This window comes from Haliotis rubra, unplaced genomic scaffold (assembly GCF_003918875.1).
Source record: "Haliotis rubra isolate DU_JTF1 unplaced genomic scaffold, ASM391887v1 Scf2006, whole genome shotgun sequence".
Lineage (NCBI taxonomy): Eukaryota > Metazoa > Mollusca > Gastropoda > Lepetellida > Haliotidae > Haliotis > Haliotis rubra.
Genome location: NW_025766011.1, coordinates 3471 through 27184, shown reverse-complemented (window position 1 = coordinate 27184; position 23714 = coordinate 3471). Strand labels below are relative to the sequence as shown.

The 23714-nt window shown below is 39.4% G+C and overlaps 1 protein-coding gene across 1 annotated transcript; it reads right to left on the bottom strand.

Annotated features, from left to right (window-relative positions):
* Positions 1-7851: 7851 nt before the first annotated feature.
* On the bottom strand, positions 7852-15093 carry LOC124275669 (D-dopachrome decarboxylase-like). Its single transcript, XM_046711291.1, has 4 exons — positions 14910-15093; positions 11554-11706; positions 9115-9287; positions 7852-7927 (listed from the first exon to the last, which is right to left on the bottom strand). Exons 2-4 carry the CDS (start codon positions 11659-11661, stop codon positions 7873-7875), a joined length of 336 nt encoding a protein of 111 aa, XP_046567247.1. The 5' UTR covers positions 11662-11706; positions 14910-15093; the 3' UTR covers positions 7852-7872.
* Between the last annotated feature and the right edge of the window lie 8621 nt (positions 15094-23714).

The following is a 23714-nucleotide window of genomic DNA, read 5'->3' as shown; positions in this document are numbered from 1 at the left end:
TTAACGAGATATTAGTCATCACAACATTGGGGTATTATGTTTCTTGCAAATTTGCAGAAAATGGAAAACGATCTCCCATTTGGTATCTAGTAATAGTAATAGTCCGCTTATATATGGCGCTCACATCCAGGCACATTGCCTCACAGCGCTACGTACATTACTATCCCCGATCATAGGACACTATCCCTGTTTCCGATACTTTTTCAACTCCCTGGGACTGTACAGCCATGCTGCCTGTTGTTAGGCACTAAACACTCACATTGCCAGCACATACTCACGGGTACCCATTTTACAGCTGGGTGAACTGAGTTAGTGTAGATCTAAGTATCTTGTCCAAGGATACTACGCAAATGTGCCCCATCTCGACCCCCGAACCTAGGTGCCTCCTCGAAACAGGCCCTTCAGCGTGATAGGCAGACCCCTTACAACTGCACTATTGCGCTATCTCTTGATAATGGTATACCCTCAGATAGTATCATATAAAATATGTCTCAGCATAATATTTGATGACTTCCCGTCATCATCAACATTCAAAGATTTGGATTGCTTGATTTACATTTAGACGGGGACTGAGGACACCCTCATTCTAAATTTTCAAAAACATTGTGTCCAGATATACAACATATTGTGAGCTGACAATTGTGTGACCATTCAGTATTTAGTTTGAACCCTTGACACCATGTATGAATAAGTGAAAACTTTAGGATGAGCTATATCCTTATGATGACGTCAACTGAAAGGGGGTGGGTAGTGTCTACAAAACAAGCCCTTTCAGTAAACATGAAGGGGGAGTCACTTGAACAAGCGATTATAGTTTAAAAGTGCTTTTTTGTGCAGTTTAATATCTAAGTTTGACTTTTACCAACTTACAACATGTTTTTTGCATATTTTGTTTCAATTGGTGTAGGGGGATTCCCGCCAATACACCTTGATATAAAATTGGATCAAAATCTATTGATTCTTTCCTGAGTTCGCAGCTACCAAACTTGGCATGTGCAAAACTGTTACACCTTCGCTGTGACCTTTAAAATGACCTCAATGTCACAAAATTCAAGTGGTGTCGGTAAATCTCGTCAATAAAGCTTGGTACCAAATTTGAACAAAATCCATCATTTCTTTCTCGAGTTCTTTCAGTAAACCGAAGGGGGAGTCATTTGAACAAGCGATTGTAGTTTCAAATTGCCTTTTTGTGCAGTTTAATATCTAAGTTTGATTCTAGCCGACCTTCTACTAATCTCAAACATGCAAAAATGTTTCTTGCATCTTTGTTTCCTGAAGTTTAATTTGTGATGCATTTCATTGCTAGTCAGCTAGTCTATTCCATTTGTCCGAACCACAACATACGGAGACAGATCATTTAGCAGACCGGGTGCTGTACTCTGGAATTGATTACCTGAAAATGTCAGAAAATCGGAAAATATCTCAACAGTTTCCGATCGTGTCTCAAAACCATCCTCTTCAAACGAGCATTCGACTAAGCGCACATGAGCAGGGCTCTGATATGTAGCGCTATACAAATGTCTAATTTGATTTGATTTGATTTGATATACACGTTAGAAACCCATCCCCACCCCACCCTACTTTATATTTTATACATATCAAAACCTCAAAAAGATATTTGCGAAAAAGACATGATACAGAGGACAGTTTATATCGATTATATATCAGGACGACTATCATTTTTGTCATTTAGCTAAGATTTGTCAATTCATTCTTGGGTTATCGCGCTAACAATCTTTATATTGGCAAAACCCTCAGATTTTGCTGTGACCTTGAAAAAATTATCTCCAGGTCACTCCATTTCACTTGTGTCGGTGAATCTCGCCAATATACCTTGCTACCAAATTTGAACAAAATCCATCATTTCTTTTCTTGAGTTATCGCCCTAACAAGCTTATTTGATGTATGAAATGCAACGAAAAACAAACACCCGCGTATTTACGAGTAATTAAAACTGTTATTACAATTTACGTAAATATTTATTACATTTTACCGCAACGAAAAGTATTACAATTTACGTCAATTTTTATTACAATTTGCGTATTACAATTTACGTCAATTTTTATTACAATTTACGTTTTTATTACAATTTACGTCAAGTTTATTACAATTTGCTGCAAGTATTACAATTTGCGTTTTTATTACAATTTACGTCGTAACACAGCCGCGTTAAATTGCATATAGCTGGAATATTGCTGAGTGCGACGTAAAACTAAACATCGATCAACCCAGTCAGCGAGCCTGACCACCCGATCCCGTTAGTGAATAAGATCAATTCTAACCTGAACTTCACGGGTCGCACTGCCAAAGAAAACACGTTTGTTGTTGCTGACGATGACACCATAGGAGACTGCTCATTGTGACCGATGATTGTGTGACATTGACGCAGGTGTCAGTTTGTGTTTTACAAAATATTATGTGTTCTGAATTCCATGTTCGATAAGCTGATGCTCTGAGTGAGTGAGCGACGAGTTTAGTTTTCGACGCTCTTAGCAGTATTCCAGCAATATCACAGCGGGTGACACCAGAAATGGGCTTTCCTTCACACATTGTACCCATGTTGGGAATCGAACCCTAATTTTCTGCGTGACGATCGAACGCTTCAACCACTAGGCTACCCCACCGCCTCGCACTTAGAGAGCTGCTTCCTAAAATTGCATTCGAAAGTCAACACAATGTTTTGAAATATACAAAAATCTTGCGTTAAGTGAACAGCCGTGTTTACAACATATGAAATTGGTAAATGAAATGACGACAAAAGGGAGACATACTTTTAATATACGTGTATTTTATTCACAACCAGCACACATCATGTCGAGGCATAACAGACACGCGATAGCATATATTGCACCAGATCTGAGATTATGTCCGGCCTCCTCGACTAATGACAAGCCTGAAAACAGTTGGTGGAGTATGGTGTTACGCTGCTTTTAGCAATATTCCAGCAATATCACGGCGGGGACACCAGAAATGGGCTTCACACATTGTACCCCCGTGGCGAATCGAACCCGGGTCTTCAGCGTATCGTGACAAGCGGACGCTTTAACCATTAGGCTACCCCACCGCCCCCGTTTACAGTTGAAAAATACAACCGAGCACAATAATACTTAGTGATTGATATATGGTACAGTGCTTATCTAATTATAAATGTGGGTGTGCTAGATTATATTTTCACATTATGTTGGAAAATATTTGTCAGTGGAATATAATACCAGTGCCATGTTTATCTATAAAGATATAGAACCTATGCATATTCGTTATAATTCATTACTGGTTAATTTCCTGCGAGGGCTCATATATCGTATTTAATCATATCATTTTAGGCGTAAATGTTCCGTGGCATTGGTCGGTCATGAAGGAAATATTTAATTCGTATGATATACGATAAAGAAGAAACATGCGAGTGTAAATATATCTTTATCCCGTACCATTCTTAAAATAATGGATGTCTGCATAGTAAATTTCAAATTATGTAACTTTCGATACTTCGTATGAATACAGTATCTGAGGGAACCTGTCGGTTTATCATATACTTTCTCTACATGATCGCCGGTACCTCGGATACCAATATCTAATCAACATGGTAATCAACATCACGTTCATGTTTCTCGGATCGTAATATTAAGTTTATGGATGTGTTCTCTGCATTTTAAATTTTAAACAAATAACAGAACACGGGAAAATTCAAACTTTCCTTTAATATTTTCCAGCTTTCATCACCGGCTTTTAATAGCGCTGTGGGAGGAAGTCTAAGAATAAATAAAGGAACACTGCCATGAAGTGATGTTCCCTTATTTGTTTCCCTCAGTATAATAATAAACATTAGCGTTCCTGGATTATATTCTGTATGGTTGTTTAGTCTCCAGAATTTCACCATGATCTGTCGGCTGAAGCAGGATTAAATATACCAATCCGTCTATGTACTCGGCCCGTGTCAAGGGTTAGTGAGTGGGTGAGGTTTAACACCGTATTGAATTGCATACCATTCTCTCACGGCGAGGCAGTTTTGATTTGGGAGCACGGCTTGATGTTTGGTCGTGTGGTTATTAAGCGACCATCCATTAAATGTATATCCGTATCAAACTTTTGTAACATATGCGAACAAGCCAGGAAAAATAATCAGGGATTCGAACCCAAGACATTACAATTCTCATTAAGCAGTGACTCATATCTCATATTTTAACATGAAAGTTGGACCGATTAATGTCTGACTGGGGTATTTGAGAAACAAATCAGTTTCATAGGATGAACAGAGAACTGTCAATCAATCAGTTAGATGTTCCTGTACTATATATAGGATGAACAGAGAACTGTCAATCAATCAGTTAGATGTTCCTGTACTATATATAGGATGAACAGAGAACTGTCAATCAATCAGTTAGATGTTCCTGTACTCATACATAGGATGAACAGAGAACTGTCAATCAATCAGTTAGATGTTCCTGTACTATATATAGGATGAACAGAGAACTGTCAATCAATCAGTTAGATGTTCCTGTACTATATATAGGATGAACAGAGAACTGTCAATCAATCAGTTAGATGTTCCTGTACTATATATAGGATGAACAGAGAACTGTCAATCAATCAGTTAGATGTTCCTGTACTATACATAGGATGAACAGAGAACTGTCAATCAATCAGTTAGATGTTCCTGTACTATATATAGGATGAACAGAGAACTACCAATCAATCAGTTAGATGTTCCTGTACTATATATAGGATGAACAGAGAACTGTCAATCAATCAGTTAGATGTTCCTGTACTATATATAGGATGAACAGAGAACTACCAATCAATCAGTTAGATGTTCCTGTACTATATATAGGATGAACAGAGAACTGTCAATCAATCAGTTAGATGTTCCTGTACTATATATAGGATGAGCAGAGAAAGACCAATCAGTTAGATGTTCCTGTACTATATATAGGATGAACAGAGAACTGTCAATCAATCAGTTAGATGTTCCTGTACTATATATAGGATGAACAGAGAACTGTCAATCAATCAGTTAGATGTTCCTGTACTATATATAGGATGAACAGAGAAAGACCAATCAGTTAGATGTTCCTGTACTATATATAGGATGAACAGAGAACTACCAATCAATCAGTTAGATGTTCCTGTACTATATATAGGATGAACAGAGAACTGTCAATCAATCAGTTAGATGTTCCTGTACTATATATAGGATGAACAGAGAACTGTCAATCAATCAGTTAGATGTTCCTGTACTATATATAGGATGAACAGAGAACTGTCAATCAATCAGTTAGATGTTCCTGTACTATATATAGGATGAACAGAGAAAGACCAATCAGTTAGATGTTCCTGTATTATATATAGGATGAACAGAAAACTGTCAATCAATCAGTTAGATGTTCCTGTACTATATATATAGGATGAACAGAGAACTGTCAATCAATCAGTTAGATGTTCCTGTACTATATATAGGATGAACAGAGAAAACACCAATCAGTTAGATGTTCCTGTACTATATATAGGATGAACAGAGAACTGTCAATCAATCAGTTAGATGTTCCTGTACTATATATAGGATGAACAGAGAACTGTCAATCCGTTAGATGTTCCTGTACTATATATAGGATGAGCAGAGAACTGTCAATCAATCAGTTAGATGTTCCTGTACTATATATAGGATGAACAGAGAACTGTCAATCCATCAGTTAGATGTTCCTGTACTATATATAGGATGAACAGAGAACTGTCAATCAGTTAGATGTTCCTGTACTATATATAGGATGAGCAGAGAAAGACCAATCAGTTAGATGTTCCTGTACTATATATAGGATGAGCAGAGAAAGACCAATCAGTTAGATGTTCCTGTACTATATATAGGATGAGCAGAGAACTGTCAATCAATCAGTTAGATGTTCCTGTACTATATATATAGGATGAACAGAGAACTGTCAATCAATCAGTTAGATGTTCCTGTACTATATATAGGATGAACAGAGAACTGTCAATCAATCAGTTAGATGTTCCTGTACTATATATAGGATGAACAGAGAACTGTCAATCAATCAGTTAGATGTTCCTGTACTATATATAGGATGAACAGAGAACTGTCAATCAATCAGTTAGATGTTCCTGTACTATATATAGGATGAACAGAGAACTGTTAATCAATCAGTTGGATGTTCCTGTACTATATATAGGATGAACAGAGAACTGTTAATCAATCAGTTAGATGTTCCTGTACTATATATAGGATGAACAGAGAACTACCAATCAGTTAGATGTTCCTGTACTATATATAGGATGAACAGAGAGAACTGTCAATCAATCAGTTAGATGTTCCTGTACTATATATAGGATGAACAGAGAACTGTCAATCAATCAGTTAGATGTTCCTGTACTATATATAGGATGAGCAGAGAAAGACCAATCAGTTAGATGTTCCTGTACTATATATAGGATGAACAGAGAACTGTCAATCAATCAGTTAGATGTTCCTGTACTATATATAGGGATGAACAGAGAACTGTCAATCAATCAGTTAGATGTTCCTGTCCTTTACACAGGATGAACAGAAAACTGTCAATCCGTTAGATGTTCCTGTACTATATATAGGATGAACAGAAAACTGTCAATCAGTTAGATGTTCCTGTACTATATATAGGATGAACAGAGAACTGTCAATCAATCATTTAGATGTTCCTGTACTATATATAGGATGAGCAGAGAGAAAGACCAATCAGTTAGATGTTCCTGTACTATATATAGGATGAACAGAGAACTGTCAATCAATCAGTTAGATGTTCCTGTACTATATATAGGATGAACAGAGAACTGTCAATCAATCAGTTAGATGTTCCTGTACTATATATAGGATGAACAGAGAACTGTCAATCAATCAGTTAGATGTTCCTGTACTATATATAGGATGAACAGAGAACTACCAATCAATCAGTTAGATGTTCCTGTACTATATATAGGATGAACAGAGAACTGTCAATCAATCAGTTAGATGTTCCTGTACTATATATAGGATGAACAGAGAACTGTCAATCAATCAGTTAGATGTTCCTGTACTATATATAGGATGAACAGAGAACTGTCAATCAATCAGTTAGATGTTCCTGTACTATATATAGGATGAGCAGAGAAAGACCAATCAGTTAGATGTTCCTGTACTATATATAGGATGAACAGAGAACTGTCAATCAATCAGTTAGATGTTCCTGTACTATATATAGGATGAACAGAGAACTGTCAATCAATCAGTTAGATGTTCCTGTCCTTTACACAGGATGAACAGAAAACTGTCAATCCGTTAGATGTTCCTGTACTATATATAGGGATGAACAGAAAACTGTCAATCAGTTAGATGTTCCTGTACTATATATAGGATGAACAGAGAACTGTCAATCAATCAGTTAGATGTTCCTGTACTATATATAGGATGAGCAGAGAAAGACCAATCAGTTAGATGTTCCTGTACTATATATAGATGAACAGAGAACTGTCAATCAATCAGTTAGATGTTCCTGTACTATATATAGGATGAACAGAGAACTGTCAATCAATCAGTTAGATGTTCCTGTCCTTTACACAGGATGAACAGAAAACTGTCAATCCGTTAGATGTTCCTGTACTATATATAGGATGAACAGAGAACTGTCAATCAGTTAGTACTATATATAGGATGAACAGAGAACTGTCAATCAATCAGTTAGATGTTCCTGTAATATACATAGGACGATCGGAGAACTATCAATCTATTTATGTTCAATCAAGGTACTTCATGCATCTGTTGTCAAATCTGCAGCCCTAATCTATCTGCGTGTATCTTTCTGAACAATGTGCAATGACGATAGAATGACTTAGTTGACACTGACGACATCATCTTTACTTCTCCATTCCGACGTTGTATTGTAACAGCGGAAGATACTGGATGACAACCCTGTAAAGCAGGAGGTAGGATTGACAGCACCAGAGAATATTCAGAATATATATTATTGTGATGCAAACAACAAAACTGACGACGATATTGATTATGATGATGATGACGACGACGACGGCGATGACAATTACGTGATTACACCATTAAATTATAAATTATTATATCATACAAAATAACAATGATGCTTATTATGATGATGATGGGATCATAAAAAGGACCAACCAAAAGCACCAAGAAACAAAACAATATTCAGATGTGAACTGTAGAAATATATATTAAACTGAACGGTAAAAGAAACTGCACATTTGAAATTAATATTACTAAAAATTAGTAGTACGGATTTAAACACAATATTTCTTTACCGAGACTGTACACATGTTTCAGAGGAAACGGCCTAATAAAATTAAAATCACGTGTATCCACTTGGGTGAGCCCGTATTGCCGTTGGAAACGTGTTGAAGCAGTTCAGGCAGTTCGGATATTAGGCACACACAGAACATGGAGACCACGTGTCACCACAGCCGGCCTCCCACACCTCGTGTTGTAGTGAACTTCCTAGAAGCAAACAACGTCACCGTCTTACCGTGACGTCGTGCTCTCCGGATTTGTCACCGAAAGAGTATCTTTGGGACATCGTGGACAGGCGAGTGAGATTTCAACAATATCCTCCAGCCAACGCACAAGAGTTTACACAAGCTCTACGGAACAAATGGAACCGCTTGCCACTTGGCCACATCACCCATCAGACGTTTGACGTTAACGGTTCGAAGTGACGTTTATGCAAATGTGGAAGCACGGGATAGCCACTCAAGGTATGAAAGTGACAAATGTGGGTACTGGAACCACTTTCTGGCTTTCAATGAATTATTATGAATGTCGGACAGCTGACATTTACACCCCACGTGACTGGATGTCTGTGGAGCATTATTTGACGTCGAACGCCAATTTCTAGTTGGTTAGAATTTAATGGAAGTGTCGATTTAGGCAATATACTGGACCTCAAATATTGGCTGTTTTTATAATTAGTGTCATTGTAGTCTGGTGCAGAGTTTCTTTTACCGTTCAGTATATTCAACATCAGACCCACCTGTACATTATACTTTTGTACTAACCACTATTTAGACAGTGGAATCGGAATCACTATTCAGACAGTAACTATGGCCATATTTCACTACAGTTGTATTCACCTGTTCCCTTCAATGTTCATGGCATTCTTGAGGAAGTCGATGATAGGCTGGGTGTAGGCTGGGTTCCTGTCTTTGTCAAACACGTCTATTGAGTGGATCTGAAGGAAGCAAGTCGGGGCCCTGCTCTCCAGGCGGTACATGCGCAGTCCGCTTTGTATCATCGTGGTCACTCTCTAAAACATTAATGTCTGTAATTACGTAAAATAGTAAAACTTACATTTGGTTATAAAACCTCTTCTTATTATTGCACAAAATGTATAGTTGGCGAGACGCTTTGTGGGTCAATATGACGTCAACTATGACTCATGGTGAGTCATTACTATTATGGGCTTAGCACCTAATAATGGCATTTAGATGTTGGCATCATGAAGAAAGATGAATATATACTCTTCAAAAAAAATTAAGCAACATCAATTTTTGGTTTCATTACATTTTCATTTATTGAAATTTCAAATCATGGAATGATGAAATAGAAAGGTGAAACATACATACACACAATTAACAAAATGATATGAAATGGTATTGAGCAATAATAGACTTAGAAATCATCAAAAGCATGTACCCGTGAAACAGTCGTGTAAAATGTGCTGCATTGATGGAGCAAAATGTTAACATTAAGGTTCAAGTCAGTTTTGGACAGTAAAGCAGTGTTCAGTAACGCTTATGACCAGAACTTACGTAATGTTCATAAGACCCCATTTAGAATATGCGTGTGAAGTATGGGATGGATGGGTGTATTCCCATACTGCCTACAGTTCCAAAGTGCCTACAGGTTAAAACAACATGATAGGGTCCAGTGATCAGGAAGTGAATACACCGCTCTGACCTGTTCTACCTCTGCTAAAATGAACTTGACCAGTTACTTGGTTAATGAACTGACCTGTTCTATGGTGTCTTCCCTAGGTATGTGCTCAGTATCAAGCAAATAAATTAGAACAACTGCAATTAGAAGCAGCAAGAATTGTAACAGGTTTACTTAAATATACTCATCATGAGGATCTGTATTATGAAACTTGTTGGGAATCTTTAGCAGAACGTAGGAGAAAGCGCAGACTTCGTCTTTTTTACCAGATACAGAATAATATGGCACAATCGTACCTTATTGATCTTGTTCCTGGGAACGTAGCATCTAAATGTAACTATAATCTTCGCAACTCTGATGATGTCTCACTTCTTTTCTCACGATTAACTTTTCGTATGATTCGTATTTTCCATCCACTATTAGAATGTGGAATGAACTTCCAGTTGAAGTGAGTATAAGCGTGTCATTGAATTCTTTTAAATCTAATATTGTTATAAAACATAAAACTGCTCCTCAATACTTTGATTTTGGACCGAGAATCACTAACATCATCCTTACAAAACTACGTTACATGTGTAGTCAATTGAATTATGATCTATTCCGTGCTGGTTTTAAGAGATAACCCAAGTTGTTCTTCTTTTGAGTGGCATTTAGAAGTTGGGAAGTACAATATAGAACAAACTTTATGGATAACAACTTTTATTCAGGAGGTGCGACGTTTCGATACAGATTCAAGCAACGGTACAAGAATCTGTATCGAAACGTTGCACCTCACGAATAAAAAGAAGTTGTTATCCATAAAGTTTGTTCCAAGTTGTTCTTGTGGAAAAGTTTGTAAAAAATCCTTATCATTACATATTTGACTGTCAATTATATACGGTACAGAGAACTACCATGATGACTAATTTACGCAGTGTTACCAATGTGAATATAACCTATGAGTTACTATTACATGGCAATGCAGATCTGACTGTTCACATAAATCAAATCATATCAAATCAGCGTCCACTTTATGCTCAAGTCTTTGGTGTTAAAATTGACACATTTTGCAGGGTACATTGAGTATGCTCTTACTGTGTCCTACTCCTCCTCCTCAAAAAGTGCTCTATATGTAATGTATGGGTTCCTTTGATACGATAAACACTAGGACTTCACAGAGAAGGGCAATGAAACTGAGGTTTCCCTGTATGTTGATAAAGAAATACACCTTGCTGATCTGATGAGATATAGTCGGTTATATTGAGTGTTTTTAACTGAATATTTAAAACAAGCCATAAGGAGGCCCCGTGTGGAATCAAATCAGCAAAAATATGTATTGCTACTGAACACAAAATAGTACATACATCATATTTAGTCATTTAATACTTGATATGTGTAGTACGAAATAAAAACGAAATTATGTTGCTGGCAATAGTTTGAAAACATATACTCATAGAAACAAATAAGGGAACACATGAAAGTATGTTCCCTTATTCATTTCCAGAATTTCACCCACAGTGCAATGCATACCTTGTGAAGAACCTGGAAAAGAATAAAGGAACGCTTGTACTTTCATGTGTTCCCTTATTTGTTCCAATGAGTATATATAAACGAAAAGGCAGAGTCAATTCTAGTCCATGTGTACATCGCCAACTGACCTCAATGGGCTTGTTGAGAACCTCGGCGACATTCTTCGCCAGAGTGACCTCCAGATCTGCAGGGATATCCTCGTCCTTCAAGTTGGTGTATAACAGGCACAGCGGCATGGCGGGATAGAACGACTGGCACAAGATCCGCTGGGTTAGGGCTCACTACAAATGACAAGAGTGAGTGAGTGAGTATGGTTTTATGCCGCTTTTAGCAATACTCCAGCAATATCACAGGGGCTGACACCGGAAATGGGCTTCACACATTGTACCAATGTGGGAAATCGAAACCGACTCTTCGGCGACACGAGCGAACGCTTTAACCACTAGGCTACCCCATCGCCCCACAAATGACAAGACCGTCGTCAGACATCACCTACATCAGTGATTATTTCGGCAACTAAATATCCGAAACTGTTGCAATAATCAGCGCCAACACATTGGTTATATCTTCACATTTGATAGACGCCCTGGACCCGTACAATGGCAAAGATAGTTTCTCATGGGGTCGATCTGCGGTATTAGAGCTTTGTAAAGTGCACCTGGGATATTGCTGCTCAAAAGCTGCAGCTGTCATAGAGAGGGTCAGCCTGAGGATCTGTACCCAACTGACACCAGCTTATCTGAGCATTCGCAATAATGAGTGAGTTGATTAAAACAACCAATGTTTAATCTACAATAATCTAATATCCCTATATATGAAAATATTAGTCGTCGATGGTCGATATTGCTTTTGTATATACATTCATAAATACGAAAATAAAGAATATTCAGCGAATTAATGAAACAACTCAATGATCACATTTATAGTTACACTGCATATTTTGTGTAAATGATTTTGTAACCTTTACTGAAATAACTGGTAGGCCTGCACTCCATAATGCCGAGATATCGATTGACACGACGTAAGTGGCAGAATCGTTACCGACAGTATCGTGCCAGTGTCCGCAGTCATGGGTTCGAATCCAGGCCTGAACCTGATTCTGAACCTTCTCATGTCAGCATCAACTTCGAATATCTTCCACCCGTAAAGATCCGGGTTAGAATTGATCTTCAGTAACCCATTCTTGTTGTAAGGGGCAACTAACGTGATCAGGCGGTCAGGCTCGCTGACTTGGTTGACACATGTCATTGTATCCCAATTGTGTAGATCGATGCTCATGCCGTTGATCACTGGATTGTCAGCTGGAATATTGCTGAGTGCGGCGTTAAACAACCAAGCAACAAACCTCGTCTTTGTGGTCGTGGTTTAGTGATAAACGAGATGTAACAGCAGGGCTGAATCTATGGGAAATAATAAGTGTAAGTTTTATTACTCACTCACTCGAATATCTTCCCACCTGCGGCAGCTGTAGCATAACTCCACTGATCGTTTATACTTCAATAAACACTTGGATATGAATACATTATATCTACTTATCGTTATTATTATTTATTAGCAGTTTGAACAGAAGCATATCAACATGATTAATGCGTCGTACTGTACCGGGATTCACAGGGGCTTGTAACGCTAAAAACTGCCATCAAAGTATATACTGTCACTAGCGGGATCTTAGTAAAAGGATCCTTGATACCTTGATCGCAGTTTTGAGCGTTACAAGCCCCTGTGCAGAGATTGTTTCTGTATATCTGTCCTTGTAGAGTGAGTGGGTGTGTAAGGTTTAACGCCGCTTTGGACAGAAATTCAATTACTAGTAACATGTCAGTTTCATTTCGAAAGAACCCCTAATGGCGGTTTAGTGAGCGCGCGCGCGCACGCACGCACATACGCGCACGCACACACGCGCTGGCATATACATACACACTCACTCACACACATACATACACAGACATACATACAGACATACATACATACATACATACATACATACATACATACATACATGCATGCATGCATGCATGCATGCAGGCAGGCAGGCAGGCAGGCAGGCAGGCAGGCAGGCAGACAGACAGACAGACAGACAGACAGACAGACACATACATACAGACAGGCAGCAGGCAGACAGACAGGCAAGCAGACAGACAGACAGACAGACATACACGCAAACACGCACGTACGCACACTAACAATTGAATAACATAATACCGAAACACACCTGTACATAATGCAGCTACGATATTCTTCAAAATGAAGGGTTAAAACCTGAATTCACCTCACGTACAGATAATGCGTTACGGTACACTATTAGAATGAACTTTGACTATATACATACATTGACAGACACAAGGCCCACAACACTCATTCAGTCCCTAACAAAAATAACGGATGCTATCGATATCCATTCACGGAATTGCTTTGACGTAAAAATCTTTCGTTGTACTTTTATCTGGCGAACCTGACTGTAACCTTGAACCCAGGTCGTTCAGATAAATATGGTGTTACTGATAACACATAACCCTGATAACGGGATAACACAAACAGGATAACACAAACAGGATAACACAAACAGGACAATACAAACAGGACAATACAAACAGGACAATACAAACAGGATAACACAAACAGGACAATACAAACAGGACAATACAAACAGGACAATACAAACAGGATAACACAAACAGGACAATACAAACAGGACAATACAAACAGGACAATACAAACAAACAGGATAACACAAAACAGGACAATACAAACAGGACAATACAAACAGGACAATACAAACAGGACAATACAAACAGGACAATACAAACAGGACAACACAAACAGGACAATACAAACAGGACAATACAAACAGGACAATACAAACACGTTAGCGGCGTACATCTGCATTCCACAGATTGTTACACACAAAACTCACGTCTTACATTGAGTTAACTACGGTTAAAACGGACTCAAAAGAGACTGCTATTTTCAGTTCCTTTAATCGTAGTTCGATATACGCAGTTCGTCTAAAATATACAGAAAGTGTCCGGGACAAAAACACACAGTTCGACATAAGCGTGTTCGTTATAAACATAGCTCGATATAAACGCAGTTACTGTAAGTTATATGATGACCATTACCTAACCTACATTATTACCATAAGAACCAATTCAGTTGAAACCAGGATCAGTAAAGGTCACTAGCCTTGTATATCTTCTCGCGACTGAAATAGATCAGGCGATCGAACTTTTTGTCTGATGCAATGTCACCGTGTCCTGTAGGCGAGGATCCTCGCCCTTTGTCATGGACCCTGGTTTGCCAGTTTCAAACTGGACTATCAAACGCCCTGTAATGCAGCTGGGCTATTGCAAACTAAGCCGTCAAACAACATTCGCTCATTAGCTACGACGGACGAAATAGCTGAGTCAGTGCTGATACGGTGGCCGAATCGACTTGGAAAAACCTCTGTATACTCGTGTTAAAAATAGGATGTATATTGGCTTACCTTCAGCTGTGCGTCTCGTGGCTGGGAGGGCTGGTTTAAAACTAAGCGAACAATCTAAGTGATCTCAGTGTTACTGGTGTAGACTATCGACCTGTCTGCCTGATAGTTCACAACATAGAGGTGTTTGACTGCTGTTGACTCCAGAGCTCTCTGCCTAACAGATTACAACATGTCGGTCAAGGTCAAGGTCATGAAAACGTCAAAACCGGAGACTTTATGTTAGATGACTTATACGGTTACCCACTGTTCGCATCCCAACGTCACAGCAAGTTATGACTATTTGATGTAGCGTGAAAGAGCAAGACTGAGCAAGTCTAGAATCTCTCCCACAGCGGTTGTGCATATCTATACTGGTCTGACTGTGAGCTTACATAAAGGCAAACATACTGTGTGGATTTGAGCTGACATTTTTAAAGAATTATTCATGAAGTCTGACAGAGCATATATCGTTCCATATGTGTCGAATATCCTTACTTGTGGTGTGTATTCGTCGTGTATATATTGTACTTGTGAAGTATAGGTTGTATAGTCAGGTAAAGTTGTACACCCCATGTTAATTGTATTCGTCATGAATATGCTGTGTTCATCATTTTTATGTTGTATATGCTGTAGTAATGGCGTGTATGTTCTATAGTCAGATACATTTTGACTTCCATGCGTAATCCCAGTGTTTTGTATAGTCAGGTAAAGTTGTACACCCCGTGTTTGATTGTATTTGTCATGAATATGCTGTCTTCGTCATTTATATGTTGTATATATTGTATCGTCATATACAGTTTACTCCCAAGCTTATTATTGTATATCTCGATCATATATTGTATTTGTGATGCATGTTTCGCATTGTCATATACGAGTTGTACTTCCACATGTCTATATTGTATTCGTAGTGTACATATTGTACTTGCATTGGTTGACGCATGTCATCGTATAACAATTGCGTAGATCGATGCTGATGCAGTTGATCACTGGATTGTCTGGTCCAGACTCGACTATTTACAGACCGCCGCCATATAGCTGGAATATTGCTGGAGTGTGGCGTAAAACAAAAACAAATCTGCTCTATTGTTAGATAGGTTGAACCAACCAACAAACAAAATGTATGGTGTATACATACACTCGCGTAACCTTGATTCGTGGATATAATAAGGGAAGTGCGGCGAAGTTCATATTTTTTAAATGATTTTCATTTTGTATACGCACTGATTATCATTTTATTCACTGATTCAGCAAATTGAAAATGCCAATATTCCACTCGTGAATGAAACGTTTGTTACGGAAGCCATTTACAATCATCACCCATTCATTGTGCCCATAAAATGAGACGTCACCTTGTTTCGTGGATAACATCATTGGTTACTTTATACCACTATGTACGACATCCCACTGCAGTTAATATTGACACCAAGGAAAGCAGACAACGGGGAAGTGAGAAGGTTGGAGCTAACGGTATCTTTTTACTTGACATTTTGTAAAAATAAAATTTGGTAATGGTAGTATTTGTGACCTGGGGCTATTTATCCTCAGTGCTGGATAAAATATTTTTAGTAATGTACTGCGTGCAATGCTGCAAGAGATTCGAACTTTTGTCAGCGAGGCGTGGCATTGTATTTACATCAAAAGTACCGCTTCGTGACGTCAGTCGAGACTTAATTTACGAGCTAGCATGATAATTTCTGCCATCCACAGAATCAAGGTTATCCACGAATTTAGGTTACGGTTCTGTAATATACTGCATTTGTAATGTACAGTTGTACTCATTTATGTTGAGGCCGCAATTGTCATGTTCAACTTGTGTTCGTCGTAATGTACATGTATGTGTTGTATAGTCCAGGTAGAGTTGTACACCCAATATAGACATTGCATATCTCAAGCTTATGTTGTTTGGGTATTGTATACGTACTACTCATGATGTGCCCCAGTTGCGCCGACCCTGGTTACAGTGACCCAGCTAAGGACCACGAGAGCCAGAATGATGGAAAGATACGTGGAAACGTAAGATGAGAGTCAGTACTGTAAACCCGATATAGAGGTACAACTGTGAGAACATAGGGACACATGGCGAATCATATGGTTCTCGCAATCTACTAATGATTGAGTCGAGTTTATGCCGCTGTTAGTATTCCCCAGCAATATAACTGCAGGATTCTCCTAAGATTGGGCTTCACACATTCATCCATGTGGAGAATGGCACCGTGGCCCTCGGAGTTCGATTAGCCGGACCACTAGGGCTGCCCTACTGCCCCTCAACTACTAGCTCCTACCAGGGGCGCTTCGGTAGCCTAAGTGCATAAAGCTGCTGGCTCGTCACGCCGAAGATCCGGCTCCGATCTCCCACATGGGCACAATGCGTGAAGCCCATTTCTGATGTCTCCCGCCGTGATATTGCTGGGATATTGCTAAAAGTGGCGTGTAAAACCACACTCACTCACTCACTAGCTCCTACCTTACTGTTCCGCACCTCGTCGTCTCGGTTTCAAGCTTTTAGACGTAGCTACACTATTACAACGTACTCCTGCATACAGTGTAACCAGATTTCGTATAACATCTCAACTAGAGCTGATTGTCGTTCCAGCAAAATGTATTACACAAAAACGCAAGTGGCTATGATGTGTGAGCGTGCCGCTATTATAAGTTTGCTACTTTTTACGTAAATTCAGTAGAAAACATGACTTTTGTTTTATTCATTTTCCAGGTGCATGTGAAGTATATGTTGTTATCCACGCTTGACACTGACATTATATTAAAATGTCCGCCCAATTGTGACTCGCCAGAAGATCCGGGTACGAACGTGCCTTCAGTAATCCATGCTTGTCGTACGAGGCGACAAACGGATCGGATGGTCAGGCTCTCTTGACGGTTGACATAATTATGTCATCGGTTCCCCAATTGCTCAGATCGATGCCTCATGCTTTTGATCATCACCGGCTTGTTTGGTCTGTTCGATTATTTTACAAATCGCCGCCACATAGCTGGAATTTCATTGCTGAGTGCGAAGCGCAAACCAAACATACTCACTCACTCTGCCCAACCGTGTTTATCACCGTTATCACTGTTTATCACAATTTTCAATTAAATCACCCCTCACACACGCACACATTTTCACAAGAATACTTTTACCTCAATACAACGATGAAGCTAAAAGATGATGCAGTGTCGTGCGTTAGTTAAGCACGGAACTGCATGCCTGTAACTTCAGCATATACATATCCACATGTGTCCTTGACCATTTGACCTTGACGTAGTAGTAGTCCGTGGTAACGTACGGTCTGGTAGTAACGTTGGCAACGCCTTTAGTACGGCTTTCTTTTCTCCAGCCCCACGTCGTGAAGATGGATTGGCAGGTACTGGATAACAATTCTGAAAATACAGTGAAAAATTGTCAGTTCAAGTTCTGGCGCCCTTCGCCTGATCTCAGCCTTCCGATTTCGAAACATGAATAAAAGGCGTCTGATTCGGTGGCAATCGATGGCTATCCATGCATTTATTTTGAACCAAAAAATATTAGGCCAGCATCCATCAACGTACCTAATATTTCATAATTGGCTGATAACCGATTGGTCTGGCTTTTCCTGCAGTGTGCATGTCATTGATTTTCTACTGTAGTTCACAGTTCTCTCTTTGTGAAAGTTGGTGCGTACCATGCAGGTTAAAGCGTTTACTGGTCACGTCGAGTACCTGGGTCTGACTTCTTACAATGTATAATGTGAGAGAAGCCCATTTCTGGCTGGTCCCTCACCACGTGATGCTGATGAAGATTTCTTAAAAGCGGAGTAAAACCCAACTCACACCTGGTAAAACTTGAAGAATATTTTATGTCATGAACTTTACATGTCTCCTGACATGTATACATACATGTTTTGACAGTGTGCCGGATTGTATTAAAAGCCGCAGGTTGGCAGGTTTCACTGTGTTACGAGATATAGGTGTATTTCTCATCCATTTTCAAACATACTGATGATACGTTCTGATCAAGTAGTACCAGTGTCACGAGAGCCTGTTATTTGATCAGGAATTAATTAAGATTGAAGAAATCAATTAGAAAATACTCACCGTTACGTGAATTAAACACTACCTACAACGGATTATGTGGCTCGAATCAAAACATACTGAGAATCCAATTGAAGTTGTTTTGTGTAATCACGTGACTAGCATGTGATTGTTTAGTTGTTCCTACATTGGTGGACATTAATACGAAATCTACTTTGTTTTGTTTTCTTTTCATATGATATGTGATGACATGCTCCTTGTCGGATGTCTCGAAGTTCTGATAACTCGATATTTTTCTGCCCCATGAATATCGAGACATACATGAAATCTAATTTTGTTTTATACTTTCTTCATAGTGATATCGAATGACATGCCCTGGTCGGATGTCTCGAAGTTCGATAACTCGATATTAGTTTTCTTGGTCCCATGAATATCGAAAGAGACAACGGTGCCCGACCGTAAAATATGTGTGTGTGTGTGCGTTTATCGCCCCGCCCGTAACATCTGAGCAATATGACGGTGACTTTTAAACCTGACCAGACGATCCGGTGATTGATCAACAAACTACGAAAAATATTTGGACACGATGCCATGCATCCACAACGTTACTGAGAGAAACTACCCGATCAACTTTACTCGTCTATTACGACAAAAAGAAAAACAAATTACAAAGAAAACATATCGTATAATGCAACTTCAGATTCTTGGTGCGATATGAACAAAGCCCATTTGACACAGTAATATATAGAAAGCGATGAACAGTATTCTTTATATGTAAATATGGTCATTTCGATGTTATTACCGCTTCTGTACATGCTGATATGCTATTGTTCAAAGTACCAAACCCTGCTAACTATCATGATGTACAGTTAAATACATACCTATTTCCTTCAATGTTCAAGGCATTCTTGGAGGGAAGTCTATGATAGGCTGGGTGTAGGCTGGGTTCCTGTCTTTTTGTCAAACACGTCTATTGAGTGGATTTGAAGGAAGCAAGTGGGGGCCCTGTTCTCCAGTAGCGGTACATGCGCAGTCCGGTCTGTACAGTGACTGTCATTTTCTGAAATCGTATATTAGGATGTTAAATACCAGCTGAGATTCAACCATACTTCTCTATAACGGTTAATTTCTCACCTTAGTAACTAACTCTATGTGACTAAACACACGTTATGTTTCCTTTGTCTTTTTTCCCGACTTTCGGACAAATATGGTTCCTTTATTTTTTTCTGCGATGGAGATTTTACGCGCGCGCGCTTTCAGAAGTGCTTAACGTCCAACTCGTTAACTGACACGAATATTCATTGAGTTAGTGAGTTGGGCTTTTACGCTGCTGTTAGTAATATTCCAACAATATCACGACGGGGTACATTCAAGAATGGGCTTCACACATTGTTCTCATGTGGGGAATCGAACCAGGGCCTTCAGCGTGACGAGAGCGAATACTTTAACCACTGGACCACGCCACCGCCCCAATTATTCATTGAGTGTCAAGTTTGATCCTATCAATATTCATTTAGTTCAATAGGTAAAAAGATTTTTAATGATGTGTATGAAGCAGCAATGGTGCAACCAATGAATAGGTTTCAGATTTTGGTACATTTGAATAGTAGTTTAATCACTTGGTTCATCTTACTCTTAGATCAGCATGGGGAATCCCAACAACAGATATAAGATATATCTGCTTTCTTTAATGTTCTCCCTTTACACGTGCTTATGACGTGTGCTCATCTTTCGCGGACTCAGCCTGGTATCGTCACAATTTGTATGTGACTCAGTGAAATACAAGCATATATTTAAACGGAGTTAATAGAGCAGTTTTCCTTACCGGCTTTCATTCTCGTGTTTCCACGTAATGACTTTTTCGATCCGGGCCAAACTAAACCCACACTGAACACAACTATTCTCGAGTGTACATTCCTCCTTTCTGTTATCGATGCCATGGCAATGAGAAACTTGCAGAACATAGCATATCCACAACACATATAGCAGACTTTAATATTTTTTTCATTAGGAGCATCCCGTCTCACGTTCGTTTCTAAGATAAGGCAATACGACATCACTCACAGCTTCGAAACAACTTATGCTGCATAGATTTCATTTCTCGTAAATATCACCTGGTAGGCAAGGTTTCCAGACAAGTTGGGAACCAATTTCGTATGTTGCTGCAAATATTTCATTCGCGAATCTGATCTAGCTGCCGACGTTGATTGACGGATTAGGCGTGACTTCTAATGATCAAAACGCAGAGACATAAAGGAAATATCTGATTTTGATAATATTGGCTACCGGATCTGCATAGGTTTTGCTAAGGGTTTTGGCTATGGTCTTTGCTATAGAGGAGTTCCAGGACCTAGGGGACTTCTGCCGTCCTTCTTAGGTTGGTGTATATCAGACAGAGTGGCATGGTGGGGCTGACCACTGGCAGAGGGGAGGGCACTTCCGTCACTTCTATTGTCCCCGAAATAGTGTGTATCTTGTAGCCAACTGTAGTAATGGCTCATAACCTTGGAAGCACCTAGACTGGTTTCTATCAGAAGAGACCTCGTAAAGACCTCCAGCAACCCATGCTTGCTGAAATTGAGACATGAGTGGAGGAGTGAGTATGTGGATTTCAGTTTCACTCTTTATTCAAGAAATATCACTGGAGGAAGGCGCCAGAAATGGGCTTCACAGATTGTATCCATGCGGGAATTGGCTCCGGTCTTCGGCGTGCCTTGGATTTGATGGTATGCGTCATTGTATCCCAGTTGGGTAGATCAACGATTTATTCTGTCAATCGTCTGATGTCCTGGACCCAGGCTAGAATATTTACAGACTTTATCACATCTAGACTATTGTAAGGAATTAAAAAATAAAACAAACAAAACAAACAAGACGCGCATCAGAAGAGGCGACTTGTTGATAATGTGGCCCTGGATGCGGATTAACTGCAGCGCGAATCCTCAATACTCGCAACACCCAGTGAAGATCCGGGGTAGAATAGGTCTTCAGTAACCCTTGCTTTCTGCCACAAAGCGGCGACTATGCTTGTGACTTGGTTGATTACTACGTCTTCGGTTCCCAATTGCGCAGATCGATGCTCATGCTGTTGATCACCAGTATTGTCTGGCATCCAGACTCGATTATTTACAGACCGCTGCCATATACTGCTGAATATATTGCTGAGTGAGGCGTAAACTCAACTCACCACTCACTATCACTAGCAATGACAGGTACAGAATCGATTTTCATTGTTTTACACTGACATGTTGCGGACAGCAAATGTTAAATAACCAACCAAACAAAAATGAAAGAAAACAAGCAAACGAAAAAAAATCAAAGAGGAATAAATCTGATGTAACGTGGACATTTATATCGCTTAGGCACCCTTCGAGTCGTAATAGTTTAATTCCTCTACAATATTTAACGTCTAAATCATACGCTTCGAAAAGTTCGATATCATAGCCTCAGATTTTGATCTTTTGCTCCCTTTGTCTCTTTAAATACGCGACCGCCTTCCTCGTGGTGTAGGTAAAAGAGAGCGTCCAGCCCGGAGAGCGGAAGGTCGCGGGTAATGAGCCCCGACCGCGTCATACCAAAAGATTTGTAAAATATGGTACTTGTTGGTCCCTGCCTGGCGCTCGGCATTAATGGGTACAACAAGGACCGGTCATTCTCGGAGTCAGTATGATGTGTCTGAGTGGGGTATTCATGCTTCACTGCGGCATGGTATCTCAGTGGCTAGCACTATAAAACCAGCTTCAGTCTGGCTAGTACAAGAAGCCGCACATACACATTGACACGCATGCACGTCGTCATATGAGCGAAATATTCTCAAGCAACGACGTTAAACTCAATTTCAACCTCATTCTCACCTTTAAATACGTCTTAGGAGTCTTAGAGTCTGAATGTCGGTGGTCATATTATTTGCTTCATACGCCATATATATACGCATTTGAACTTCTTGTTTGATGCCTTTTCCCGATGTATAAGTGGTATGGGTCACCCCGATCCCTCTGCAGAGAGTTGCGTCCCTTTGGCGGAGACTTTATTATTAAGACTTTCCCACATACATTGTGATGCAACTGGAATACCGTTTAAAGCGGCGTTAAACGCTACTTACTCACCACTCCCAATATAACAATGACAAAGTGGTCAAAGATCAGCTACAACGTTAACTTATGACATTCTTCCCAGTGTTTATTTGGGTGTCATACACAGAGGATATTATATGAGCGCCCATGTCGTAAACATAGTATGGTATATGGCACGAATATGATATTCTGTTTGTTACCGAAGTCGTCAAATTCGAGGAAAATAAACCCAAATCTACTTTCAAACATAAGCTGACAACCCGCCGCCGCCCGCATGCATGTGTAGAATGTAACGTCACAGAAGAAACGTGACGTCATAGCACTGTTCATGACGTCACGTCACCATGACAAAGTGATATTTTGCCCCATGTATGAAAAAATATGAACCCCGATATATTCGCCCTCGTAGGTAATACATTTCAGAATCTGTCTTGTATGTAAACAAAGATATACCGAAGATGAGTGTGCATAATGCATACCAAGATGTAATACATCCATAAATTCAGTATAAATCCTACTTGACATTAATTTAACATGTCGAGTTCAGATGCAAATACTAAAAATACATTATCAGACTCTATCAAAATCCGCTTATTATAAGAAGGATTTGACACCTTATAAAAAGCACTTAATCTTAACATTGGAAGAGAGTGCAAATTAACGCCGGTTTAAAACCACCTTGGTGAAACTGAATTTTGCAGTTAGGCGCTTATCAACCTGGAAACATCATCAGTGTAAACAGGAT